This window comes from Trematomus bernacchii, unplaced genomic scaffold, assembly GCF_902827165.1.
Source record: "Trematomus bernacchii unplaced genomic scaffold, fTreBer1.1, whole genome shotgun sequence".
NCBI classification, from domain to species: domain Eukaryota; kingdom Metazoa; phylum Chordata; class Actinopteri; order Perciformes; family Nototheniidae; genus Trematomus; species Trematomus bernacchii.
In genome coordinates, this window is record NW_022987771.1 from 1,326,223 (window position 1) to 1,353,799 (window position 27,577).

Here is a 27,577-nt window from a genome sequence, read left to right on the forward strand (position 1 = left end):
TTTAATTTTAGAGATAATAGTTTAAAGCCGGTTTAATATTGTTGAAAAAGAACAGGAGAAAACCATCAATATTTCTTTATTTTCTTGTGCTTTGTGTGTGATTACATGTTGTGATGTTGCTCAAATCTTTGCACACATGCAACTTGGAGAAAAAGGTTAATTGGATCGAAACAAGGAAACACAATGGGACATTACAATCAAACATTTATTGTTCATTTGTTTGACATTTACACTTCTTACAAGGAGAAATCACTATTATCTTTACTAAAATATATTAATAGATCTGAGTGTATAAAGACATTTCGTACAGAGGAAAGGAAAGAACATAAAAGATGCATTTAAGACCCTGTATGAAAAGCTCCCGGAGGCAAAGAGAACTTTATATTGTACATAAACTAACCCTACATCTTCATTTAGCCTAAAACAAGCGTTTGATTATCAAGGACGCTTACATCCAATATTTGTGTGCAAGCATGAAGTCTTTCTTAATGCTTTAGCATAGTATCCAGGTTCTCCTGTAATAAAGGGACATTCAAGAGGTGAGTGTAGATTATTGATAAGATATTAAAGTTAAATGAAACATGGTGCATGTGGCAGATTGCTGTACAGACTGTATGTCAGACAGCTTTGATTCCATCATTCATTTTTACAGTACATTCCAAGGCCTCAAATTACATCTTGAACTGTTGCGATAAAAAGCTGTTTTGCACATAAAAAAAGTGAGTGTCCACTGTGAAGGCAAACCCAGAGGTATTTATAACTTTTGCAGCAACATAGACGCACACAATGTGATTCCCAAGTGTCCTTTACCGCCCACCACAACATAAATAACATACAGTGTACATTAAGAGAAATTAGATGTGCTTTTTAATAAACATTAACAATATTGTGCAAAAAGGTTGTCCAAAGCAGGAGGAACTTATTCTGTCAATTTGTGATTTTTTGAATAAAGGTTTTTATTCTAAAAGCAGCAGCAGTACCATCATCTGCTAAAAGAAATACTTTGACACAGCCTAACATTTTAATATTAAACTGTTTTGTTATTAATGCCAAATACTTAAATAAAAAAGGGTTTTGCCTGCATGGCATATGTATCAATTCTCTAAAAGAGGAAAAGAGTAAAGGGGGCAGGGGGAACCACAGCATATTCCTAACAGGCATCAAGGGTCAAACACCATTGGGACATTTTGGCGGAAAACAAATGAATAAAGAAAGGAGAAAACCATGAGATGCAGAGGATTGTCAGCATGCAACTTAAAAGTAACAGTATGTTCACAACAAGAGGACCTAATCTGGGCAATCCAACCATCCAGTAGTGGAGAATGTTCCTTTTCTGCTCCGGCATTACTTGAACTGCAACATACAGAAGAAAAGAGACTGATTAAAAACATGTATACCGACACAGGGGGTGTTTCTCAATGTCGAGGACGCTTGCTTGGCAGGTGTGCGTCATACGAGAGGCCCCGCCTTAAATGGAGCGCTATTTCCGCCAAAGATTTGGAAATTGGTCCGTGCGCAAAGCATTGTGGGGATTTTAAGACCGCGGAGTCTACACATGTGCAGCCTCGAAATTTCTCGCTACGAAGTACGCCGGCCTCGGTATAATTCCAAGTATGCTGGACATTGGAACAGTCCTTCGGCGGCACTCGATGACGTAGTATGCTTGAAATAGTGGCTCTGGAGCAGCCTTCCTCGACATTGAGAAACACCCACTGTTTCCAATGAAAGACAGAGAGCCATGTAAACTCAATCGGAGATGATCTGTCAGGTGGAAGGATATTACATAACCTTTCATTTTGTGGGTAAATCCTGAAAAAAGCCAACATGTATTTGACCACTGTGGGTCTTCGTCAGGGCTTGGCTTATTGACTTTTTCATGATTAAGACACTACAACTAAAGTTCTTTTTAATAATCATCCTGTTTGCTCTCCACTTTCAAAGAAACTGACCAAAACTCACCTTTTTAAACTAGCTTTTAATGTGTGATTGATGTTGTGTTCTTGTGATAAATGTGGTTTTATTGCTCAATTTTAAATTAGACTTTTTATCTTGTTTTTTTTACCTCTGTAAAGCATCTTTGAGCACCTGATAAAGCGCTTAAATAAAATGTATTATTGTTACTACTTATTTTTGGAGTGCCTAGATCACACCTGTTTATCAAAGTGTATCCCATTTCCTCATCTACCACTGCATTTTCTCCACAGCCCTCACCATGGATTTGGGTAGGAGGTTGGGTTTCTGGGCCAAAGCAGGCTTCTTGAAAAGCACCGGCTTGCTGGGTTTTGGTGACATGTTGGCAGGATAGGCCAGCGAGGAGGTCCCTCCGTTCCCCTCAGAAACCGGCTCTGAAGGAACTCCGACCACGTCGTAATGCTTCTTCCTCAGCTCGCCCAAACGCAGACGCTCGTTCCCCAACTGACTTTCCAACTCCAGCACTTTGACCTGAGGGGCGGGAAATAAACAGACCCCACCATGTCAAATGACTTACTCTTATCTGAGATCTAACGACTTGTTCATAGCAAGGTATTACAGGATTATTTCAGTGTTTAACTGTGTTTTAATTTTCTTTTATTTATGGCTTGATAAATCAATATCAATTGGTAGTCCTCAGGTTAAGATAAGCTTTGCAACTGATAATGAAACACACACTTAAAAAATGTATCCTTCTGAGCTCAATATTAAAAAATTGGTTACAGGAATATGACATGACGTGTGTTTAATTAAAGTTTATTATTAACATATATGCAGACTGATCGTTATCAGTATCTAAACATATACAGTTTCTAAATCAAGGCTCAGATACACTTGCAGATTTTTGCAGCTACTCTTTAAACCCCTCAAGTCCAACGACTTACCTGTGACTCCATTTCTTCTTTCCTCAACTTGATGAGAGACATCCCAGAGAAGTCCATCGTTTCTGCACAGGAAAAGTGGTTTTATTAGACAGATGCCCTTCAGAGTCTACAGTGGTCTACTCTCCTACATTTAAGAGTTAACAGATTCAGATTAAGATGAATAAAACAAATCAAATCATGTATTGTTGTAGGTTAAGTTCAATTGTATAGATCCCTGGGTGAAATTCACAAGCTACGTTGCAGTAAAAATGAACTCCACCTTTACCAGCTGCAAGTGGTGAACACATAATGAATGCATAGACATCAACAATCATAACCCAATATGTCCTGTATATTATTCTGAAATGGGCTGTCTAGCAGAATAAGTATTTGTATTAAAGTAGAATTTGATTTTAATGCTTTTGTTCTTTTACTTGGGTAACATTTTGAATGCAATACTACATCCGTCTAGTTCACAGATCTAATTGTCCTCACCTTTCTCCTCCAGGTGCTCCTGGCCCGTCCTTGTTGAGCCGACCACGTTAGCTGCCATCTCGTTCACATGGCGGGAGGCCTGCTGCAGGGCCGACAGCCTCGTACTGCCACGGGCTGCCTTAACCTGAGTGTACAGAGAGCAGGGTCAAAGGTCAGACACTAAACCAACAGCCTCATTACACAATGTAAAATATCAACATTTCTACTGGAAATGAGCCCATTACCTTTGAGGCAGCGACCAGCTGTGCAGTGCTGGCAGCGATCTCATGCGAGCAGACTATCAACTCTTCATATTTGCCCGTGTGCAGCACCACCTTATCAGCAGACTCCCTGTGAGGAGGCAGGGGACAACGTTATCAAGAGGTTTATGTTGCGATATACTGGCATAGAAGACGAAGATGATATTTTAATGAATAAATAACTATGTCATTTTATGAATACACACATGATAGTCAAGTCGAGCTGCCCTTCAATCATTGCCTTGTTGATTTTTTGTTAATCAATTCATCTGCGTGCCTTTTCACTATTCTTTATTAAACTGTTTTTTTTGTACTCTTTTTGAACAGTTAGTGTTACAAACTCTCTCAGACAAGTATGACACTCAAAGATACAGAATATACCTTTTTTCCAAATATTTTATAGGTAATACAAGTAAATTACTATTGGGAACTCTTTTGACCACTAAGGTTATGTACTAAAAAACTGGTATTGTGAAAATCCTAGATGCAACCTAAAATTGGCAATTGCAATAATCTTTTTGTCATAAAGACACATGAACTTTGCAAAACAAAATGTACATGTTCAGGTATTAAAATGAAAGAATATATGATGTAATGTCCTGTATGACTTACACCATCTCTGTGGCTCCCCATCCCACCGCCTTGGCAGCAGAGATCAGTCCCTCCGTCCAGCGAGAGTTTCTGGCGTAGAACTCCTTCAAGCTGGCTGCGCCCTGAACAAGCAAAACAAAACTACTGTAAGTTTGATCTGAATAAAGCTGAAGATCTCAGAAACAAAAGCAAGCTGCCAAGGTTGTGTTTAAAATGAGAGTGTGACTCACCCTCCCACCCTCGGCAATCTCCTTCTGCAGGTCTGTAGATGCTATGACCAGCAAGCGGATGGCCTACAGAGGATTAAACAATGTTTATTACAAACAGGACACATGCAGGGTAAAACATGGCAGCATGTTAGTGGAAACACATCAAACTACAGTACCTTCATCAGGTCGGTGCAGCTGTTGAGGATTCTGTAAAAGAGTGAAATAGTAAAGTTAGAACAAATGCACATATGTATGCGAGGTCTATTGTGTCGCTACTGTGTCCCATTACTGCCTTAATGATGTCTATTCTAATTTTGTATCTAATATGCATAATGTGATAGCATTCAAAACCCTTCTGGTGCGCTGCTTTAATCTGTTAAACTGGAAGAAGTAGAATAACATAACAAAATATACCCAACTGGGAATTGGATACAAATAAAAAAAACCTGCAAGAAATAAGGTTACAACTAAATATACCCTTCAATGAAGTAAGTCCAAATAACACGAGGCATTGGATGTCTTTATTCATTATTTGGAAATGAACAAACCTTTCATTGACTTCCAGTTTAACTCCTGATGTGTCCTTTCGAGCCTGGTTCATCATTTCCTAAATACAGAACCATGCACATTGAACATGAGTTACAGCCGACACTGTACAATATTACAGCTTGATTTATCGCAGATCATTTCAGCACATCTTAAAGTTTATAACACTCACATCAATCCTGCGGACGGCCTCCTCAATAGCAGCAGAGGTTGCAGCCATTTCCTTATCGACCAGATCTCCGAGCTCATCCTGACGAACATCCATGCCTTTTGGTCGCAGCTCCTAAGTACAACAAGAGGGGAAGTTATTAGCAGTGATAAAGAAGTTAACTGTATTGTGAAGGACTAAAAAGATCACAGGGGAAAATGGAAAGCAAATGGTCTTGATGAAGGAATAAAGATTTCATCGGCTGCAACTAAAAATCATTTTCAATATTTCTAAACCTGCCGATTAATTTATAGATTAATCAATTGGTCTAAAAATATCATAAAACAGCAAAAAAGTTTCCTCCCAGTGTCTTAAAGTCCATGCTGATATATGTGGGTTTAAATAGAAACAAGACTTTCAACTTAATTAAATAAAATACAGGAAGAAAGGAAAATATGAAAGGCTGGAAGCTGATTTCATTTTTACATCTTTTGCATGAAAAATGTCCTCTAATTAATTAGTATTATTAAAAAACTAATAGTTGTCCATTTAATTTTTAGATGAAACAATAATAGATTAGCAGACTGATTGTCGCAGCTCTGCTCTCACCTGGCCCAGGTTCAGGATCTTCTGAACGATGACGCGAATAGCGGCAGGGTCTGCCCTCTGGAGGGTGGTCTTTGTCTTCAGATCCTTGAAGAACTGCAGACTCTCAGTGGCACAGCCTCTGCAGTTCTCCGTCAGTCCTGTAGGGAATAAAAGAGCAAAAGTGATCAACTATCAAACATAAAAATACCTTCCTTTTTTCACAGTGACTTAAAACTCACTTCTTTATAGCAGCGTGAGGAATTTAAAGTTAATGTTTTGATTACTACAATCACAACTGGTGTGATGCCAAAGGTTAATGTAAGAGCCAGTGATTTGTTTTGTGGAAAAGGCCAAATATTGCCACCTAATCGTGACCTATGTAGTGGAGACTATGAAAGACTACATTTCCCACCAGCCTCTTAAGGAACACAGAGATGGGCACCCTGTCTGAAAGAGGTCGTCTTGATGCAGTTTTTAAACCATTAAGTTATATTATCCTACACAACGTAGAGAAAGAAAGACGATCTAAGTTGTTAGTTTATTACATTTGAGTTTTGCCTCTTGTTTTGATTTGTTTGACTATTGTAAAGGCCCTATTTCCTTTGTTGAGTGAGTGTGAAAAATATTTTAAATTGGGTTAAATGCGAGTCACACAACATCGACACATCTTTGTAGCCAAACAAGTCATCAGAACTGCGAGTTAAACAAATATATTGAAGCATAACGCATTAGGAGGGTCTGTTTAAGGCCTCTAGGAAGTGCATTTAAAATATTCCTTACGGTCTGCATGGTCGGTGGGGGCCATGTGTGCAGTGGCGCTGCCGTTGATGATTGTATCCGCAGCCAAGTGGGAGAACTGGGTCAGCGCCCTCAGTAGCCCCCCAGCATCTGGAGACAGGAGCATACAGTAAGGGGGCAGCAGGCCACATTTACACATCTGTCATGAGGTCAGCAGCATGGTGATGAATCAGAGAGAGAGCAAACTCACCCCCCATGTTACTCAGATAATCTGCATGGCCCTTTTTCACTTTGTCCACGGAGCCCAGCGTGGCCTCCGCCCGACTCACCAGATAATCTGTGTTTCGAGGACAAACGGGGGATTGAGAGAATTGAACAAAAGCTTAGATCGAGTCTCCAGATTAGAAAAAAGACTTATGGTCAACCAGCTAGGGTCATGGTCCTCTTTACTCATTTAACGCTCTCACATCTCTCACTTTGATGTTAATCTGATCAGTTGATGTTTGCTGTAATGACAGCAGGGGTCTGACCTGGAGAGCTGGTGCAGCGTATATGAAGGGGATCATCCAGTTTAGCGACAGCATCTTGGATGATGTTCTCCGCCTCGCTGACGGTGCCCTGCAGCAGAGAAAACTGCTCCTCCAGCAGCCTCTGCTTCAGCTGCTCCTCCTGACTCGACTGCATGCACAAACACACACATATAGATCCCATGAAACAACAATGCAGTTTTATTAACAATACGATTTAGAGCCATTTTACTTTATGGTTTGAATATTTGATAAATGTTTTAGATTAAACTAACTTTGTACAAAAAACAAAACTGTGCTTCAAGGCCTTTTCCTCTTCATCCATTCATTATAATGGAATCGGATGGTAGAGTGTGTGACATGGACTATGTTGGACGCCATTATTTGTCACAGCATGGTTTCTTAAAAGCTTTTAAACATTGATTGTAAGGCATTATTTTATTTTTTCTTTCCTGTTTTGTACAACTCTAAACTGCATGCCTATAAATAGACATGGAAAAAACCCCACATCCTTATTTAGCGGAACGTCATTATAATTTGTAAATAATGATTTGATTAAAGTTTATTTATTGCAATTCATGTTAACATAGCAATTGAACAAATATGCCCTCAGAATATGCCCAGTTTATTTGCCTATGATTGTAATGCGACACCTGGGATTAAGAAATCACTCAAAATCATGAACCTGCAAGCTATGTTTTTTTTTTTTTAAAGACACCTAAAACAGTGCTGAATAAAACTGAATGCCTTGATGCTGACTGACCTTCTCCTGCAGTTTGCCCTGCAGCTCTACCATCTCCCTGCTGCTCCTCTCTCGCTCCTGCTGGAGGGAGGACTGCTGCAGCGTGGCCGTCTGCTTCAGAGACGACAGCTCCGCCTCCCTCTCGCTCACAGATCGCATCAGGCGCTCTTTCTCCGCCTGCAGAGCCGTCATTGAGCTGCTCATTTGCTCCGACGTCTGGCAAAGAAAGAGAGAGAACGATGAGGAAAGCCAGAAGAGGCAGATGGCCGTGAGCGTCGGAAGGACATTCCTGATATGTGTAACATGCCTTGAGCCTCTGAATATGGAACATCTCTAAATACTACAAGGTGGTGAATTAGCTGACGGCTCACCATCTCGCTGCTCTGCAGAGTCCCCTTGATGTGCATCATTTCTGCCATCTTCTCGTCCAGCGCTCTCTTCAGCTTCTCCATTTCAAACTTCTGCTCTTCCAGCTACAATGACAACATTGTTTGCATACATTTTAACAGCACTGCCACCTTAATCGTTAATGTTTCAAGAAAAAAAACCCCCACAAACCTTCATGTCGGCCTCCTGTTTTATTCGATCAACCTCAAAGGCCAGCTGCTGCTTGGTCCTCTCCACCTCGTCCTGTGTCTGCTGTGTTGCTGACAGCATCTTCACAGTGTCTGCACTCTGTCAACACATTAACACATTAACACATTTAGTGTCACAACCAACAGCCAGGTGCTAACGTTTAATTTAACTTGTCTGCAATCTGTCTGTACCCTCCGCAGCAGTTCAGCGTGGCTGGACACCAGCTCTGTGTGCTTCTCCTTCAACTTATTGTACCGCTGCTCAGTGGCCTGGGCTCTTTCTGCACAGCAAAAAGGAGATGACAGTATTATCTCATGCACTTTTCCTCCATGTATGTTAGAGATAGTGTTGACTGTGTGTGTCTTACGTTCTGCTTCGATGAAGACGACCTGCGTGCTCTCGTGTTCTGCGTTTCGGCGGCGCGTAGCCTCCAGCTCCATGCGCAGTTGCTCATTTTCCACAAAAGCATGTTGTTTCTGAGCACGCTGTTCTTCTAGTTCTGCCTCCAAACTGTTGATTTGGGACTTCAGCTGTGTGATGTAACGCTGAGCCTACAGGAGATAAAGGAGGCATCCGTACTTTAGTAATAATCTATTGATTTCATTTCATTACATTAAATTACGTTTGTTGTTTTTACATTGTTTTACATTGTCAATTGTGTTTGTTGACTTGTGAAGCCCTCTGAGACAAATAGGATTTGTGATTTTGGGCTATATAAATAAACTTGAATTGAATTGAATTACACATTTTACAAACACTAACATCTCATGATACAAGATAAATGCTATATGTTGATGTTTTTACTTTGAGTCTACCTTTTGTGCCAAAACATGGGGCACAGCAGAAAGAGGAAGTATGAGTATAGGAAGCAAAAAATGTTGCAGGCTGGAATCATTTTTGTGACGTCAAAGACTCGACTGGACTCCCTTTTCTCGTTCAGAGGCCACTTGCCACATTCCACATGGCAGGAGCAGCATTTGCCTCCACCCAACACATGACCCAGATTCCTTCGCACATAGATAATAACGCCCTCTGCTGTCACGCCTCCTCTGTGCACATACAAGACACTGACAGCTAAGCAATAGGTGGTTCAGTCCAAACAGTCCTTACTTCCAATTTGACTCTCTCTAGTTCAGCTCTCAACAGCTCCAGGTCTCGCTTCATGTTCTCAATCTGGAGATCCCTGCCAGAGAGAAAACACAGAGTTATGATGTGCTGCACAGATTGCACACTGAAACCAAAAAGTCAGATTTACAATCACATTACATGAAAAACAACCATAGGCTCACCTGTCATCGAAGCCTCCATTCGGGGGTCCAAACGTCTGATCAAATATGTCCAGTTGCTGAGAAAAAGTTGAATAATAAGTGAAAGAAAGCTCTCACTTGGTCATTTTACTAGCGTATGAGCATCTGTGTATGAAAATACATCCGCGATTATGAGCCGTACCTGTGGCTGTGCCTGGATGCTGGATGTTGAGACCTCGCTGACCTCGATGAGCGGCTCCGGCTCGGGCTCGTCATCATCGTCGTCAGGTTGCTCTGGATAGTCTTCATCAGGGATAACCACCACTGGCTTCACGTGCTTGGCAAGGGAAGCTGCATGCAGGAAGTTAGGAGGGGACTGAAAAGGAGACAGATAGAGGTGGGTAAAACTGTACATTTTGATTGATATATTTGGTCAACTATGAGAAAAACGTAATGGAAAGGTTCAACATAGCTTAGCTGTCTATGTCAATAATTTCTCCAGTTTGTAGCAGACTGTAACAGTTTTAGGTCTCAGACTCTTACATCAGGCAGCTTGGGGATCTGGATCAGTCTCTTGAAGTAAATCATGTCTCTGGCTCTATTGAAGAAAGTCTTAAGGCTGTGGGACAAAAGACAACAAGTTAATATAAGCTTAGGACTTAAAATAGATGGCTCATGTGTTTTTATTCAAATTGGCAGGTAATGTGGTTGATCTAGTGAAATATTCATGTGAAGTATGTAAAGTATATGGCCGAGGCTATGGCCATATCTTTAAAACAACCGAATATATGTGACCTGCTCCATCGAAATCAGTCGCATTGACCCGAAGACACATTTTGAGTTGTATACACTGTTAGAAAGAGGAGATTCCTAGCTTTCTAATGATATCAGGATTGTTGTTGTACTCCAAATATTAAGCAAAATATGTCACATTATATAATGACTGTCACCGATTCATCATTTTGAGAAAAAGGCCTTCAAAGTTTCCTCTTCTCTGGAATCCATCGATCTGATTGGTTATTAGCGGAGCAAATGATCAAAGTAGTACGGAGGGAAAATATTTTCGTTTGGATTACTGGTCTGGGGGAAGCTTGCGAGTGTGTGTGTATGTATGTGTGTGTGTGTGTGTTTGTGTATTTTTGCATAAGTGTATATTGTGTTTGTTTCCCGGGGAAAACACTCGGCTGTTGTTATGCCTGCTGTGACGTTAAGTTACTCCGTTCTCCGCTTGTAATTATGCCGTTACAAGCTTCAAAGTTGTATTTATCATCTGAATTTGCCGAAACAAGTTTAATATGCTGAAAGCCAAGACTTTGTTTATTTGAAATCAGATGAAAACAAACCGTAACGGACCCTGCCGTGTTATCTATGATGACTATACGCCTTATTCATAATTTCAGCCGGAGGGAGGGGGGCTGCGCTACGGAAGAGCAGAGTGCGAGTGAGAGCTGCCTGTCATCTTCCCTTTACAAGCTTCACAAATGTATTTATCGTGTGATTTTGGAAATAAAAGTTTCATATTCTGAAAGCCAAGACTTTGTTTATTTAAAATCAAACAAAACACCCGAACCCCGAAAAACTAGTTTTTTTACGCAAATCCACGTTTATTTTGAAATGAGCCGTTGCGACTTCCGACTGATTTCGATAGAGCGAGTCACATATATCAATATTTGCTTGTTAAAGCCCCAAAATGATAATATGTTAACTCAATAACTGTACACTATTGTGGCACACAAAAAAACATTGAATATAGAATTGCCAAGAAGGTGGCTTTAAAAATATGAAAGTGTCTAATTTCCAATCGTTTGTCACTGGCACCCCTGGAAAATCCACAGGTAAGTATGGCATACCGTTTCATTTCAATAAGAGACAAATGAGCATCAATGAAAACAAATCGAACTACATAATTTGTGATAAATATCAGACTCTAATTGCACCATCTCCTCAAACCCTGGGAACTCCAACTGATACACCACGTAGGGCGGGAGGGGAAGCAGTGATGGGCACATTTGCATGGGTCATTGCTGGGCGAGGCAGTATTATGTTTCTCACTTTCTTTGCATCAACGGGGAGAGAGTCATTCTTTTCACAGTCAATCTCTGCGCTTGTAGCCTGAAGCCGTGTTTAACCTACCTGTGGAACTGGTCATGGAAACGTTCACGGTGTCCTTGTAAGGTGTCTGCAGGGAGACCTGAAGACAAAGAAGAACGATGTTATGCTTCGAGATTAAAAAAACAATCATCTTAAAATGTAGCCTTATATTTATATATATTACACTTTATTTTGACCATTTATCCCGTAATGTTTAAGCTAGAAAGGAGCTGTTCTTACAGGCGTGCAGCTTGAAGAGCAGCTTGACGGTGAAGTGGTAGAGGTGACTGCAGTCCTGGACGACCTGTATGAGAGGAGCCAGGCGACACTGGCCTGATGTGAGGGTGGAGATGGCGATGGATGTGTTGAGCTGTCGGATCACTGGGAGGGAGATCAGAGACAGAAGCATTCAGTACATACAAGTATCCCTTCTGACAGTCACAGACAAAACAATCCGTTGTGAAGGTTTTTAGTTTTTTGAGCTGCAGCACACATATGCATAAAAATAATGACTTTGTCTAGTCCTTTTTTGATGATTAAAAAGCCTCTCCTTTGTATGGGTGGGAGGGTTTTTGTTTAGCAAGGATACACAAATATTTAAATGACAACCACTTTATCAACTTTGTTGTTCTTTGATTAATGATTTTTTTGTTGTTGGATACATTCCCGATATATCATATTATGTATGTTCATTTTTTGGTATTATTTAATGTTTGATTGTTGGTGTAATGTTGAATGAAATTAAACCCCTACTGATCGAGTACAAATAAAGTTATATCAAATAACACATTTTATAAAACAGCCTCTCCTGATGTTCTTTAACCCATTATGTAAATTCTGCTGAAAGGGCAACTCTTCCATTAAGTCAGAAACTGTTGAAGAGTGAGTTTTCACGTGTGTGTTCTCTTGTTACTCGAGTGGCTTGCTAACTGCTGAGGTAGCAACACACTTTCAGCAACATGGGAACATTACTAAAGAGATTAGGTGCCTTACTCCAACACATAGTGCTGAGACTGAGAAACCATATAAGAGTACACTTCTTTCACAGTGCAGCTGAAAACCCTTTTTCTTTTAGACGTGACCCTGCAGGCTTGGGAGGAGCAGAGCACTGCAGGAAACAAACTTAATGTCCCATAATTGAAGGCATTTCCTTACCAGTTAAACCTAATTTAGTCAGGAGCACATGAGTTGGAAGTGGAACCACCTGATTTGTATCACTTTACAATAAAAAAGACTGTTTAAACTGGGAGGACAAGAGGCGCTCACAATAACCCGTTCTTCAAAGGGCTCTCACATTAATAGATAATGTCAGCGGGTTGCAGCTCTCTACTTTAGCTCAAGTTTCTTATCCTTGCAAGAGTAGGATGGGGGAGAGGTGGGAGGAGGTTTTTTTTTTTTTTCACCTGTCTCGGCCAGCCTCAGCTCAGCGTCCAAGTAATCAAACACCTCGACTGTGAGCTGGAACCTGCAGGAGAGAAGTTGATACCTTCGTTAACACAGAGAAAGCCCACTAGGAAACAATGACCATGAGACCCTGTGTGGGGAAAAGAGCAGCAGGGCATGTCCGTTAGTTTTTTTACATGCTTTGGATGCCACTGGCTGTGCTTATGACTAAATCAGAAACAGGTAACGAGGAAATTGCCTTGGTTTAATAATTATTTATAGATATACCAAAAAACTACATACAGTATATAGTAGACAAAATACTCAGAATAATACAATTAAATAAAATATGTGCATCATTGTTGTGGAAAGCTGTGCAGATATTAAAAGATGTAGCTGCTGTACAAAATGAGTAGAATTGAGCAGTAAATGCCAAACATACTTCTAGCAGTATTCGGTAACTCACACATTATTAACGTCGGTCCCTGCGGTGCGCTCCAGGAGTTCATCTGATGCCTCCAGGTTCGGTGGGATTTCTGAATGCTGCAGAGGTACATTTTTTTTAAGAGGTTTAAATCAAGGTGTAAATTCCTAACATTACGCAAAACCCTTCATCATGTGCACCTAGCATACCTTGAGGTGTGTAACATGCGACAGAGGACACTCTTACCTTTGCATGAAACTCCATTTTTGTGCAGAGCAGTTTGGTATACAGAGCCACCAGCTGTCCGTATTTGTCATGGAGGTTGCTCTGGAAATCAAGGATTAAGCACAATTAATACAAATAGGAAAGAAAATCCATCGATTCTCGCTTCACAGGATATCAAATGTGTTAAAGTTATTTTTAAAACCTATAAATACTCACCCATAGTTTCCCGATTTCCACTAAAGAAGTGTGATGCCTCATGCAGTCTTGTAGAACCTGTAGGAGGACAGCATAAATGTGAGGCTTTTAGAACAAACCCTGAATCTAGAGATAATAGTAAACCACTTTCGATTTTAATACTAGATAATAAAAAAAACTGTGATGAAAAATGACAAATTGTGAAAAAAAAGACAATATTAATTCAATCGTGACATCATGCAGGGTTTCACAGTTTTTTGATTATATCACACCCACAAATTGCATAATTATTTTTCTCAGCACTATGTTGAACTGATGCCGTTGTAACAGTCTTTGATCACTCCACAACTCCTTGGTGCAATAGACAGTAATATACAGTAAGAAAAGAGAACTTGGTGTCGTACATTTCGGTGTCCGTCTCGCAGGACTTTGTGCAGAACGCTGCAGAACTTCCAGCTGAGGATGGAGCTGCTGGCCAGGGGGAAGCCCAGAGCGTAGGACCAGAAGGTGTAGGCTCCCTTCTCCCTGTAAGTCCCCAGGATGATTCCTGTTGGCGTGTGGTTAAGGAAGCACAAACTATCACAGGACGGCTGCTTATTTTTAACACACAACACGGGCCATGTCCCACACAATGTCCCACTGGACTTTAACACCCCCACACACTCAGACACTCAAATCCAGCACCAGACACTTTTTTTACACTGCTATGGACAATCTTGCACTAATGTACATTCCCAAAGATATTGAAGTGACTGTTATTTTGTATTTATTGATTCTTGTGTTTTTGTATCTTAATGTGTGCACACGTTGATAATTTACTTGCGGCACCGAGGTGGGCCGGCGGTACCGAAGTGGGCCGGTCGAGAGTCCCGGGCTGATTTGTAGTCCCTGACTGCAGCCATGTCTCAATTAATTGAAAACAAAGGCCAGGCTAGGTTTCCATAATAAAACTTGTGAGAAATAGCAGGTAAGCTTTTGTAATACTCCATCCATTACTTTATCCTCGTTGGACACATTATTCTTAATGGTAACTGTGGGGGAAACTTCTGTGTAGCAATGCAGGAGGAGTCACCGACTCAGGACGGAGACACGGGATAGAGCTGGAGCTTTGATGTCAAACACTGATGGTTTAAGAGCCAGAGGTTCTGACTTCACGGGAGAGTTGCCACGTCAATTCTGAAGAACTCTACCCCAGACCCGTGTATTTAGCTAGTTCAGAGAGAATAATCGACATTGTGCATGACAAGATAGAATCATAACCTCTATCAGCTGACGCCAACAGGCAGGAACAGGGAGACAGAACACTGAGAGCACAGCAGCCAAGGCTACAGGTGCGTGTGCTCAGTCAGGACAGCATGAACTGATAAACTGGGTCAAAGTCATGGGCCTTGGAAAATATTTCCCCAACAGTAACCACTTTATGTACCATTCCTAATGTAAGCATTCCCATCCCTTTGACCTCAACATCCAATAAAAATGCCTTTTTCTCCCTGTAGTGTCCACTTAGTTAAGGCTTGTTGTTGTAGGCTGCCCCAATAGTACGTTCAATAAGTAAATTCATCACATTTTAGAAAAAACATTCCCCAAATTATAACGGCTATACTGTGCTGACATTTCACTCTGTTAAGGTAATCAATTACCAAATAAATCTGAAAAGATAGACACTTATAGGCTAGGAATGTCTTACATATGACTGACTTAAAAAAAAAGGTTGTGATGTAACGGCAGTAGCACACAGATCTAGACAGAACAGAAAAACTCCACTATTTAAAAAAGCAAAGGATACGTCGAACATGTTTCTCCTTCACAGGCGTCTCAGCGGAGGTGATGGCCTTGCTGATGCTGCTCAGCTGAAAGGAGACGAAGAGGAGAGTTAATATTAGATCTTGTACAGTTTGCATTCTCCACCCACACAACCCTCATTCCTACTAGGGCTTACAATGAACCATACAACTAATTCAAAGGGCATGAGAAGTTAAATAAAGATCACGAGGCAAACAATTGATAACAGGCGGCACAGCAATGTCGGGAATGAATCAGAAACTATGAGTCGGCACTCTGTACACACAGCGCTGTGCACAACCAGCACCTGCTCTCATATTATGGTTAGCCGTATTTAAATGACAAACAAATGCAGTAATTTAACAAAATGGAGAGATAATATTAGGGGTGTTTACTACAATGAAGTTATAACAGATGTTTTCATGAGTAAATCAACTTTCTTTTTACGTACATGATCTAAGAGAAAATCATGTGGTATCCCTTTGTTTCTTTGCCTCTTCTCAATCACTAACATCTTGATTAAGATATAAAATCAAACCTTGTTTTTTTCAATACTGCTTACCATGCTTCTAACCTTACTTTCATAAAAAGAAAATGAATGTTTGTGCTGTTAACCATGGTGTCTCGTTAGCTACGTGAGCTCAAAAGACAAGCCCTGCGTCTAAAAGATAACATCACATTAATAATCCTTCAGGTAATGAGAGCGTGAGACAGAGCGTGAGACAGAGCGTGAGACAGAGCGTGAGACAGAGTGTCATCAGAGCCGCAGGCCACAACCCGTCCAGCAGGTCGAACAAGTGTCTCTGAAACGGAGCAGGAAGGTAGAGACGGAGAAACACACACCGTCTCTTCCCTTGTAATGCGTGTCCCCGAGGAGATTCACTTATTTCAATGAACCTCAGATAAAGTGCAACACAGCCCACGGGGCAATATGATCACTGCCTGGTGTTCAGGTTACACTATAGAGCGCTTATCATGGTTGTTGGAACTATACATTGATTTATATTATTTAAGTTAAACATTTATTTAGTCTTTATGCTTTTATTTTGATTCATGGTGGTTTGGATACCTGGTGATAATGTATTTATTGATGACAGGTGGTTGTGGGATTGTCGCACCAGCATAGGCATATGAAAAAAGTATATCATTAGTAGATATATATACATTATTCAAAGGTATTTGGGGGTAAAGTAACTCAGGTTGATAGCATTTAGCTTCCTCCTCCATTAAGCCGATTTCAATCTGACTACACTGCAGAGGAATGTAGAACAACATTACACCGACAAAACATTCTTTACCAGGATGTTGCCTTTTGGGATCCTGTAAGACTCCCCAACGCAAAACAATTACATGATGATCAAAGCTGCGGCTAGACCGCACATTTACCCCGGACAAATAACACCACCGCCCACATCTAAATCTGGATTCAAAACCGATTGGCTGGCCCCGCCTCGAGTCACAATTCAATGCTATGTGTTGTCTGAGGATAGTGGTGTTGCAATCAAACCGACCCTAGTTTTCACAATAGTCCCAACATGCTAAACTGTGATCATTTTGAACAGAAGTACTCAAGTTTATACTTGAACAATTTTGTTTACAACTAACCATAATATTCAAACAATATAAGTATTGATAACATGCATCCCACACACGTGATAATGTCATTTGAATAATCCTCTATTTGTAGTCTTGTTATTAGTTTTTTTATGAATACAGTCCCTCTCTCCACTTCCTACACTGGCATTGAGTTTAAATTCATATCACAAATAACAATAGACGGAACGCAGATATACAAACTTAAAGATGAATTACTTTAATATACCCATAGAGATAGCGATAATATATTTATTGCAAATTAATTTGGCTAAAGAAAAGTGAAAATCTGATATGCACTTTGTCCTTTTAACACATCTATTGAGGAACATAGTGTCTCTATAATACCAGCAAGCCAGCTTCAACATCACAGCATTACTGAAGAGACCAATCCAAGATGCAATAAAACATCTTCAAAAATAACTTTCCTGTATCTAAACTCTCCTTGAGTGGGTAACTATAATATGTGGTTGAAGTTGCACATACCAATACATGACAGCATTACACTCTGGATCTTGGGTCCCTCCCTTTAACACAGGCTTATACTGTACATCCATGTCACATCTTTGAAACATAATCACATATCAGTGAGGCTCCTAATCCAACAGAAACCCGTTTAATACATAACAAACCGTGGGAGACGCCCCTAAACCCAGATCGACACACGCACAGAACCACCAGAACATACAAGGTGATCACAACAAAAGAGCGTCTGTGTCGTTCAGAGTGAGAGAGGGGTGTCCTGGTTAATAGGAGACTCCCCCTCTGACGCAAATGAACTGCTAGCTGCTCGTTTACACAGGGCAAGAGCAACGAGCTAGCATGGAGGCCCGGGTGACAATGAGGGGTTTGTTGGGGGAGGAAGGCCCGACAGCTGGGGGAGAAGATTGGGTTGGATGGGGGCCGTGCTCTGGCACACAGAGCCTGGCACTGAGGCCTCGACAGATGGCCGCTGAGCAGGGAGGCTGCAGGGAGACGCTCATACATTCAGAGCGGCCATCAGTCGGAGAGCGAGGAGCGAGGACAGGGGAGAGTGACACAGGACAAGAGGTCGAGGGTGATCAAACACTACACTGTTAATGTGTCACAGTACGCATAACCACCACCAGCGAGTGTGCTGCATTTTTGAGAAACAAGGACGTCAAAGATAATGCCACACACGTTTCACCGACTGCCTTATTTCATCTCGGCAATATCACAAAAATCAGATACATCCTGACTCAAAAGGAAGCAGAAAAACTCACTCATGCTTTTATTACTCTGCTTTAAGACTCCCTTTTATCAGGCGGTCCCATCACATCCATTCAAAATGTTCCACTGGTACAAAATGCTGCAGCCCGTCACATTAACAAAAACATGGAAAAAGGACCAGATCACTCCAATTTTAGCAGCTCTGCACCAGGATCCCAATCGAATTTGAAACTTGTTTTGACTTACAAAGCACTAAATGGAAAGGCACATTAATACTTAAAATATATTTTAATCCCCCATTGCCCCTCTTGGGCATTACACTCCCAGAGTGCAGGTCTGTTAGTGGTTCCCAGAGTCCATTAGATCAAGAGTCAGAGCGTTCAGCTACCAATCTCCCTTTCTCTGGACCAACTCATGTTTTTAAATCAGGGAGGCAGACAGTGTCCAAACTTTTAAGAGTTTGTTGAAGACCTTGCTTTTGAATAAATCCTATAGTTAGAGCTGTTTTAAGAATACCCTATGTTTGTCCTCCTGAGTCCTACATTTTATGGAATTTTTTCTATTGTTTTATTGTATTTTTACTGTCTTTTTGTTGTATTTTATCTCGTTTTATTTGTATTTCACATTCTATTTTGTGGTTTTATTATTTTCTTGTAATTGTATTTATCTATTTACACTGTCCACTATGTTTGTTAATCTGTATAGCCCACTGAGACTAACGTGTTTTGTGATTTTGGGCTATATAAATACATTTTGATTTGATTTGTTGGAGGACTTCAGTGTACAAAACACAACTTGCCCTTGCTCCTTGTAGTGGGGAAGTAATGGGCAACGTCTGCATGGAGAGCTTCAACGATTAGTCGAATAATCTTTTAATCTAACGACAGAAAAATCAGCAACTACTTTGATAATCGAGTAATCGTTACAATTATTTTTCATACAATTAAACTGAATATCTCTGGGTATTCAACTGACAAAACAAGGTATTTAATTAAAGACTTGGTCTTCGAGAAACTGGGTTAAACAGTTTTTCACCATTTTCACTGAACGATTAAATTGTTGTTCTAGTTGCGCTGTACACTTTAATATTTATCAAACATGTGTAACTTTGGAATCACAATATTATCACATATTTTGCCAATATCAGAAAAGCCCAATCAATTCTTTAATTGCCTGAGGATTTAAATAACTACCGTTTTAATCTCATCTTTTCACAATAACTCACAAAAGCACTACTACCACTACAAAGGCTCACTGTTAAGACTCACATCAGTGTACACGGAGCTCACACACAAACACAGACACCCTTTCCTCAGTGCCACGGTCAAAGAGAAGTCATATGAAATCCAAAACTTTTTTTACTAACGGAGCAATTCGGTCCAAACGCTGCAGACATGCCGACACTGTCGACTGGCCAATGAGTTTATGTTGCATCTGGTTAAAGCGTCAGTAAATCCTCTGACCAGCAGAGAGGAGAAGTGAGAGGGAGGGAGAGCCTGGACTAATCCGGCCATAAGCTCCACTGCCAGCTAGCATTGCATTACTGTACTGAAGCCTCGACACTCACAGTCTACACCCCTGCTACTCAGTCTCTTACGGTCTTATGTGTACTATCTGTGTTTCTGTCTTATTCTGTTGCTGCTTTAATACCCGAATTTCCCTAAGGGGATCAATAAAGTCCATCTTATCCTTTCTTACACACTCAATACCTCCAACCTTGAGGCCTCTCTGCCTTACCTTGTCACCTCTGCCTTTCAGCAGCGTGTCCATGTGCTTGGACATCCTGGTGTGGCACAGTGTGTGGAGTTAATGAAGTCAAAGCACCAACGCCACACCTGAGCTGATCTCACTGCACATAATGCTTCAAGGCAGGAACACTTATTGCAGGTCCTTATCAGCTTAATTCAACAGACTGCTGCTCTGCTCGGGCTGACAAGGTCACAAACAGACTTTAGCACAGCTCACACCTTATAGCTACATGTGCTAACAATTAATGTATGAATCCATGACTAAAGTAACAGAGTTGCTGCTGTCCAATAGTCTTTTTTGTTAAGACTAACTAGATAGATAGTACTTTATTGATCCCAAATTGGGAAATTGTTGTTACAGCAGCATAAAAGGCATTTTACAATAAAACAAAACTACAAAATATACAAGAATAGAAAGAAAAATAAAACAAAAAATATAAAATATACATGTCGAAATAGAAAATATACATGCAGATAATATATATATATATATATATATTCAAAATATATGGAATATGGAGTATAAATAAATAAATAAATAAATAATAAATATTGAACAGATTATAGAGTAAAATGTACAACGTGGTTTAATTTCTAGAGAAACTATGGAGCAGAGAGTTCTCTTCCAGCCAGAGGTGATTTATTGTACAGTGTTATTGCAGTGGGCAGGAATGTTTTCCAGTATCGGTCCTTGTGACAGGGGAGCTGCAGCAGTCTGTTGGAGAAGGAGCTCCGCTGACTGTCCAGCTGCAGGTGGAGAGGATGGGTGGGGTTATCCATGATGGACAACAGCCTGTTCAGTGTCCTCCTCTCCACCACAGCTTCAAAAGGGGTCCAGCTTGATGCCGATGACTGACCCAGCTTTCCTGATCAGTTTATTGATCCTGCTGGTGTCACCGTCTCTTATGCTGCCCCCCCAGCAGACCGCAGCAAAGAAGAGTGCACTAGCCACAACAGACTGATAGAAGATCTCCAGCATCTTGCTGCATACGTTGAAGGATCTCAGCTTCCTCAGAAAATAGAGTCGGCTCATCCCCTTCTTGTGCACAGCGTCAGTGTTGATCCTCCAGTTCAGCCCATTGTCTAAGTGCACTCCCAGGTACTTGTAGACCTCCACAACTGCCACATACTCTCCTAGGATGCACAGGGGCAGAGGAGGAGATGTCCTCTTCCTCCTGAAATCAATGACCATCTCTCTGGTCTTGGCCACATTCAGAAGCAAATGATTTCTTCCAGTCCACTCAACAAAATCACCCACCAGCGCTCTGTACTCCTCCTCCCGTCCATCCCTTATACACCCTACCACTGCAGAGTCATCCGAAAACTTCTGCAGGTGGCATGACTCCGAGTTGTATTGAAAGTCAGAGGTGTATAAGGTGAACAGGAAAGGAGACGGCACAGTTCCCTGTGGGGCTCCAATACTACCAACCACCACATCAGACAGCACACTGCCCAGCCGGACGTACTGTGGTCTGTCCGTGAGGTAGTTGGTAATCCAGGAGATGGTGGACGAGTTTACCCTCATAGCCTGCAGCTTGTCACTCAGTAGCCGAGGCTGGATCGTGTTGAATGCACTGGAGAAATCAAAAAAGGTGATTCTCACAGTGCAACCCGATCCATTCAGGTATGAGTGAGCACGCTGCAGCAGGTAAATAATGGCATCGTCCACCCCCAGGTGAGGCTGGTAGGCAAATTGCAGAGGGTCAAGGAATTATCTCACCTGCGGTCTGAGATGGGCCAAGACCAGTCTCTCAAGCACCTTCATCACATGAGATGTGAGTGCTACAGGGCGATAGTCATTGAGCCCAGAAGGAGTCGTCTTTTTAGGGACCGGAACAACGCAGGACATCTTCCATAGCACCGGGATGGTCTCCAGGTGCAGGCTGAGGTTGTAGAGATGAAATGTCCTAATGTACTAAGTGAAATGTCCAGGAAGTATCCAAGTAGCAGCCATGATAAAGGATGGCTCTCTTAATGCTACCGAAAGGTGCTTCAATGCTTACTTTATCTTATTTATCATAGGGTACTACTGGAAGACCCTTCATTAAAAAAGGAAATTATGCCATCCCACAATTCCTTGCAGCAGCAGCAACATTGAAAGAAACGACTAGGTTCCTTCTAAGGAAGTGTGCTTCTGTTTTGTACAAGAATCCTTACTTGAATTGTACATTATTGAGTTTATAACTTTTTCATTTTGAATGTGTCGCTTAAAAACAAATCAAATGGTTTTAATGCACAATTTTATAAACGTCCTATTGTGTTGCTCCTCTTATACTGCTACTTTGTCCCTTTGCTAATTAACCTGCGCAGGCTCTCCCACATCAACGAAGGGAATAATCCTATCAAACAAGTGCACACTGTCCCCAAACAGATGTATAAAAAGCACTCTTGCAGCTCAGAAAACACACCGGGTGTACAGTTTGTAATAACTGGATTTTATGTGAAAAGTGAAAAAAAAAAAAATAGATTTTTGATAGATTTTGAATTGAAAATGTGAATAATGGTGCGGAAATGATCATTCCCTGTCAAAATAGAGAATCATTTCATAAATTCATTTTTTTTCAATGTTCAGCCCTACTCTTAATTAAGAAGTAAGAACTTGCCTTAGAACTTTCTGTCCTACACACCTAGATATTTGCCTGCTTTGAAAACCCTTGTCAAATATTGCAACAGCTACAAAAGAAACACAAATAATATACATAGTATGGCATCATAGCTCTTGTCCTGTCAAATCCGTGTACTCCAGTCAAGTTTTTGAAATATGTCCGGAGGGCTGAATGGATGCATTAGAAAAATGAATGAATCAACTGTTAGCAGAACAGACAGAGGTTAAGTCTTATTAATTGGGTTATCTCCAAGTTAATTATTAATTCTGCATCCACTTAAATATTCATGAAAAGATAAATTGTTCTTTAGCAACCAGACAGTTTTAGGGCCAGTTGGCAGAGCTGGTTATTTAGCTCATGCTTCACATGATGTTCATGATTAAAAAGCTGAAAACACAAAGCGGGCCAAGGCACAAAACACAGACCATGTGATTAATGACAGTATTGATGACCACATTGTGTTCAGCATTGGTCTATTTCATGATCATGAAAATAATAGAATTTGTAAAGCTTGAATCTCCTTTTTGGTTGTTGACAAATGTTACAAACTTGCTGCTTAAAGTCTTCACTTAAAGGTAGGGTACGTAAGAATGGAGAAACCAGCTCGAGTGCGCTAGAATTTGAAAATACACAACTGAAAAAAAATCTGCCCCTTCCTTCAGACTTCCTTACAGAGCCCCTCCTCCAACACACACGGACGCGCAGATGACCAATGAGGGCACGAGATAAGTTTGTGCACAGATGGAAGGCTGACAGGCAGGTAGGCCATCCAGTTATTTTAACCGGGCCGGCTCAGATGATTGGTCGTGCTTTTCACAGTGCCACAGATGAAATGTTTTTATGTATTTATTGTCAAAGCATTTAATGTATTCATTGCTTCATCGGGATGTTAAGAGCATTCCATGGAATATAACAAAAAGTGTTTCTGAAGTGAATTACCTACCCCACCTTTAACACATCAGCCTCTCATGTTTTCAGTGTGAAACCATCATGACCAGCATGCTTTTAATTCTCTCAACTCCCACTCTGTGTTTACCCTCCGGTACTCCCATCCCCCTCCACTCTCTCATGGGCGCTCACTGGGGCAACAGCGAGGGAAAGCAAACACTACACACACACACACACACACACACACACACACACACAGGACGCTGTGTGAGACGTTTCACCTTGGTACCGAGGTCGACATAAAGAGGAGAGAGTGGAGCGACAGTGAGGAGTTTCAGTCCTGCATGAATCAGCAGTACACAGAAACTCTATGACGAGAGGAATATATGAGAATACAATTTCTAATACAGGAATATAGAGGCTCCTCAGACACACAGAATAGCTAGGGCTGCAACTACGTACTATATTCAATATAAATTCAGTGGCTGATTGTCTATCTACATGCATTGAGTTTTCGAATGTCTGGTATTTTCAGTCTAAATCTCAAAATATATTCAGTTTCATACAATATGTAACAGAGAAGAGCAGGAAATCTCGATATCTGAGAGGCTGAAAGTAGCATTTACTGACATTTTCACTTGAAAATGTACAATTTAGTCGATCGACTTATCGATTAGTTGACTTATAGATGTAGTTCTTACAGCTGCCTAATCAAACCAGGTTACAATTAAGAGAACACTTGGTTGCATTTTTTCATTTTAAAACTGCTTTTTACTTAAAGGTGGGGTAGGTAAGTTTGAGAAACCGGCTCGAGATACACTTTTTGTTATATTCCATGGAATGCTCTTAACATCCCGATAGCAATGAATATCTTAAGTGCTTTGACAATAAATCCATAAAAAAAATTTCATCTGTGGAAGCCGTAGTACTGTAAAAAGCACGACCAATCATTTTAGCCGGCCCGGCTAAAATAACTTGATGGCCTACCTGCCTGTCAGCCTTCCATCTGTGCACAAACTTATCTCGTGCCCTCATTGGTCATGTGCGCGTTCGTGTGTGTTGGAGGAGGGGCTCTGTAAGGAAGTGGCAGATTTTTCCGGCTGTGTATTTTCAAATTCTAGCGATCTCGAGCTGGTTTCTCCAAAATTACCTACCCCACCTTTAATGCAACTAGTTCAGCAGTTGAGACTCCACATCCACTAAACTACTTGTAGTGAAATGTAAACAAGTTGGCAGTAAAGAGCCGTACAATAATCAGGAGTCGTATTCTTCCTCATACTGCCTCCTCATTTGCATATTGCCCAGTGGGTTCATTCAACTGAGCAGTGGCACCCGAGTCATTCACATAAACAAGATCAACTGCTGAAAGCGGTTAATTATACTCTGACCACACTATTTTGAATATGATATGAGGGTTAAACTAAGCTTTGAAGCATGTTCTTAACACACAAGATTCCTTGTTGTACCATTGTTGAACTGCATCAAACTAGGAAGGCAACACTTTTAAAATCACAACTGTGCCTACTTTTGTTTTTGCTAATCAACAAATATTACGCTGCCACATTAAACAAGTCAACTACGCAAAAGAAAAATGCAGTCTAGCAGACTAGGGGAAAGAAAGGAGTAGGAAAGACAATCAGCTCCACCTCTCTACACGTGCTGCAAAAGCAAATAAAGCCCTGACGGAGGAGTACACACCCAGCGAAGGAAAAGCTCAGCCCATTTTAGATAGCATAATAATGAAAGTGTTGTAACTCCCGGACAGCTGTTCAACGGTTTGTTTAGTTACTCAACCACGTTTCAATCTCATGCTTCTAAGTCAGACGGGGTGTGTGCTTCACTTGAAGCAGCAGCTCCCTAAAACAATGATGTATCTTGATTCTGGTAAAGAGCAGTATAACGTTTTTACTTGGCGGATAGTGAGGTTACAGCCAGAAAACACAAAGCACCTGTCGCTGCATGAAGAATTAAAAAAAATCTCATTCATTTAGAGGAGACACAAAGGAAACTGAATAATATTTCTGAGTACGTACTCCACCAGGGTAAAAATATCTCAAAGTGAATGTGATTCCTGGGTGTTTGCTCAACAATGAGGCTGTTAAAGACAGGGAAACTGATGTCTGTAAGGGAGGAAAGGTGGACAAACAGGAAGGACAAGATCAGCATGATATCAATGGACAAGCTTAAGAAAGGAATGAATGGTGTGACTATAGAAAAGTGCCGCACAACATGGTTGGATTTCAATCTTAATATCAAAGATGTATCTATATTAAGGCTGCGACAATATGCTTCAATGGTAGAATCTTTCAGAATGGACAATTCATACCGTCTCTGAAACAGTTTCAAATGAAAATGGGGCTAATGTTCAGTTTCACAAGGAAACACAGTACAGATAGATACTGTCTATCCTTGTGTTGCAAAAATCAACCCCTTATTGAAATGAGTTGCCCTATTAAAAACACTGGAAGGGTCAAAAACAAGTTTGTGATTGTATGTAGCCTAAAGGCCTCCATATTTCAAACATTGAGGGCAAAAATTGCCCATAACTGACCAGTGATAATACATGTCTTTCCTAGCCTGTCTAAGACGTATTAAAAGAAAAACACATTACTGTAACTTTAACTATCATAACTAAATGTCTAACCCTTACCTTCATAGTAACTTGAAACCAAGTATGAACCCCAAAACAGGCCTTTTAAGATATGTCTAAAGTAAGGACAGGCCAAAGATCCTCACTTTCGAAAGATGTCTTCGCTTTGAAGGTCTCAAACTCATGTTGGTTCTCACAAGGTTAGTTGGAGAGGTGGAAGAAGTACTCAGATCTTGTACTTGAGTAAAAGTAGAAGTACCAGAGTGTAGAAATACTCTGTTAGAAGTAAAAGTCCTGCATTCAAAATGTTACTCAAGTAGAAGAACAAAAGTACTAGCATCAAAATATACTTAAAGTAAAAGTACTCATTATGCAGATTGGTCCATTTCAGAATGATATATATTATGTTTTGATTATAATGATTGATGTATGAAAGTGTTTATCAAAGATGTTAAAGGTGCGAGTGACTTTGTATGCTGCAGGGGAGCTTGTGAATGTTACTCCAGGTGTAACTAAAGTCATAAAGATATTAGATAAATGTAGAGGGGTAAAATCCCACTATTTACCTCTGAATTGTAGTGGGGTAGAAGTACAAAGCAGCAACACATTTAAATACTCAAGTAAAGTACCTCACACTACATACCGTATATAGTACAGCACTTGAGGAAATGTACTTAGTTACTTTACTGATAGACAGTTGTACAAGCACAATCACACACACACGGAATATTCAGCTTCACAGCATACCTAGCAGCAACTGGGCATTTGTTGTCAAATAGACAGACGCCTTCGACACATTTAATTCACATTTCAAACATTAAACTCCCAGGTCCAGGTGTTAATTGGAAACGTGGCCTATGCGGTAGGATACACTGACTGTGAGCACCGCGCACACACACATATAGTCCCCCCGTAAAGCCACAGAGCAGGCCCGAGTAAAATAAAGGTTTTCACCCCAAAGAGAGCATTACATGTCTGATATTTCTTACCTGCTGCTTGTCAAAATGCTCCCTCTCCGCGCCGAGGTTGGCTTCAGTCCGCCGGCTCTTCACCCGTGTGGGCACCTGTCTAATGCTGTTCATCCTGGAGCTCGGACAAGGACAGTCTCAGGGAGACAAAAAGAGATAAAGACACGAAAACACGTCCAGGCGAGAGGAAATATTAGAGCACTTGCGCACTATCTAGAAAGGGACATGTCCTGTGTGTTCATCGCTGGTGATGCACCACGGCTGATGAGGAAGAGCAAAGTGAATGTTTGCCTCATGCGTTACGGCCGCGGAGGGATACGCCCCCAAGGTGGAGGACATGATGCATCATCGTGTCTCCTGCCGCCGACATCCTCCTACACACACACACACACACACACACACACACGTCAAAA

General features: G+C 40.9%; 1 protein-coding gene across 1 annotated transcript; it reads right to left on the reverse strand.

Annotated features, from left to right (window-relative positions):
• Positions 1 to 60: 60 nt before the first annotated feature.
• On the reverse strand, positions 61 to 27,450 carry hip1rb (huntingtin interacting protein 1 related b). The gene is made up of 32 exons (XM_034148707.1): positions 27,186 to 27,450; positions 15,585 to 15,648; positions 14,203 to 14,345; positions 13,820 to 13,876; positions 13,625 to 13,705; positions 13,421 to 13,497; positions 12,975 to 13,036; positions 11,812 to 11,952; positions 11,614 to 11,671; positions 10,024 to 10,099; positions 9,683 to 9,856; positions 9,523 to 9,578; positions 9,344 to 9,416; positions 8,601 to 8,784; positions 8,425 to 8,513; positions 8,216 to 8,332; positions 8,029 to 8,130; positions 7,679 to 7,873; positions 6,919 to 7,066; positions 6,639 to 6,725; positions 6,431 to 6,538; positions 5,672 to 5,808; positions 5,087 to 5,197; positions 4,917 to 4,975; positions 4,545 to 4,575; positions 4,390 to 4,452; positions 4,181 to 4,281; positions 3,554 to 3,659; positions 3,330 to 3,453; positions 2,856 to 2,917; positions 2,212 to 2,442; positions 61 to 1,353 (listed from the first exon to the last, which is right to left on the reverse strand). The coding sequence occupies exons 1-32, from the start codon at positions 27,276 to 27,278 to the stop codon at positions 1,345 to 1,347; spliced, it is 3,219 nt and encodes a 1,072-aa protein (XP_034004598.1). The 5' UTR covers positions 27,279 to 27,450; the 3' UTR covers positions 61 to 1,344.
• Between the last annotated feature and the right edge of the window lie 127 nt (positions 27,451 to 27,577).

Coding starts and splice junctions, on each gene's coding strand:
- hip1rb (XM_034148707.1), bottom strand. CDS start 27,278: ATGAACAGCATTAGACAGGTGCCCACACGGGTGAAGAGCCGGCGGACT. Junction 9,579..9,682: donor GCATCCAGGCACAGCCACAG/GTACGGCTCATA, acceptor ACTTTTTCTCAG/CAACTGGACATATTTGATCA. Junction 4,453..4,544: donor GCTGCACCGACCTGATGAAG/GTACTGTAGTTT, acceptor AATCCTCTGTAG/GCCATCCGCTTGCTGGTCAT.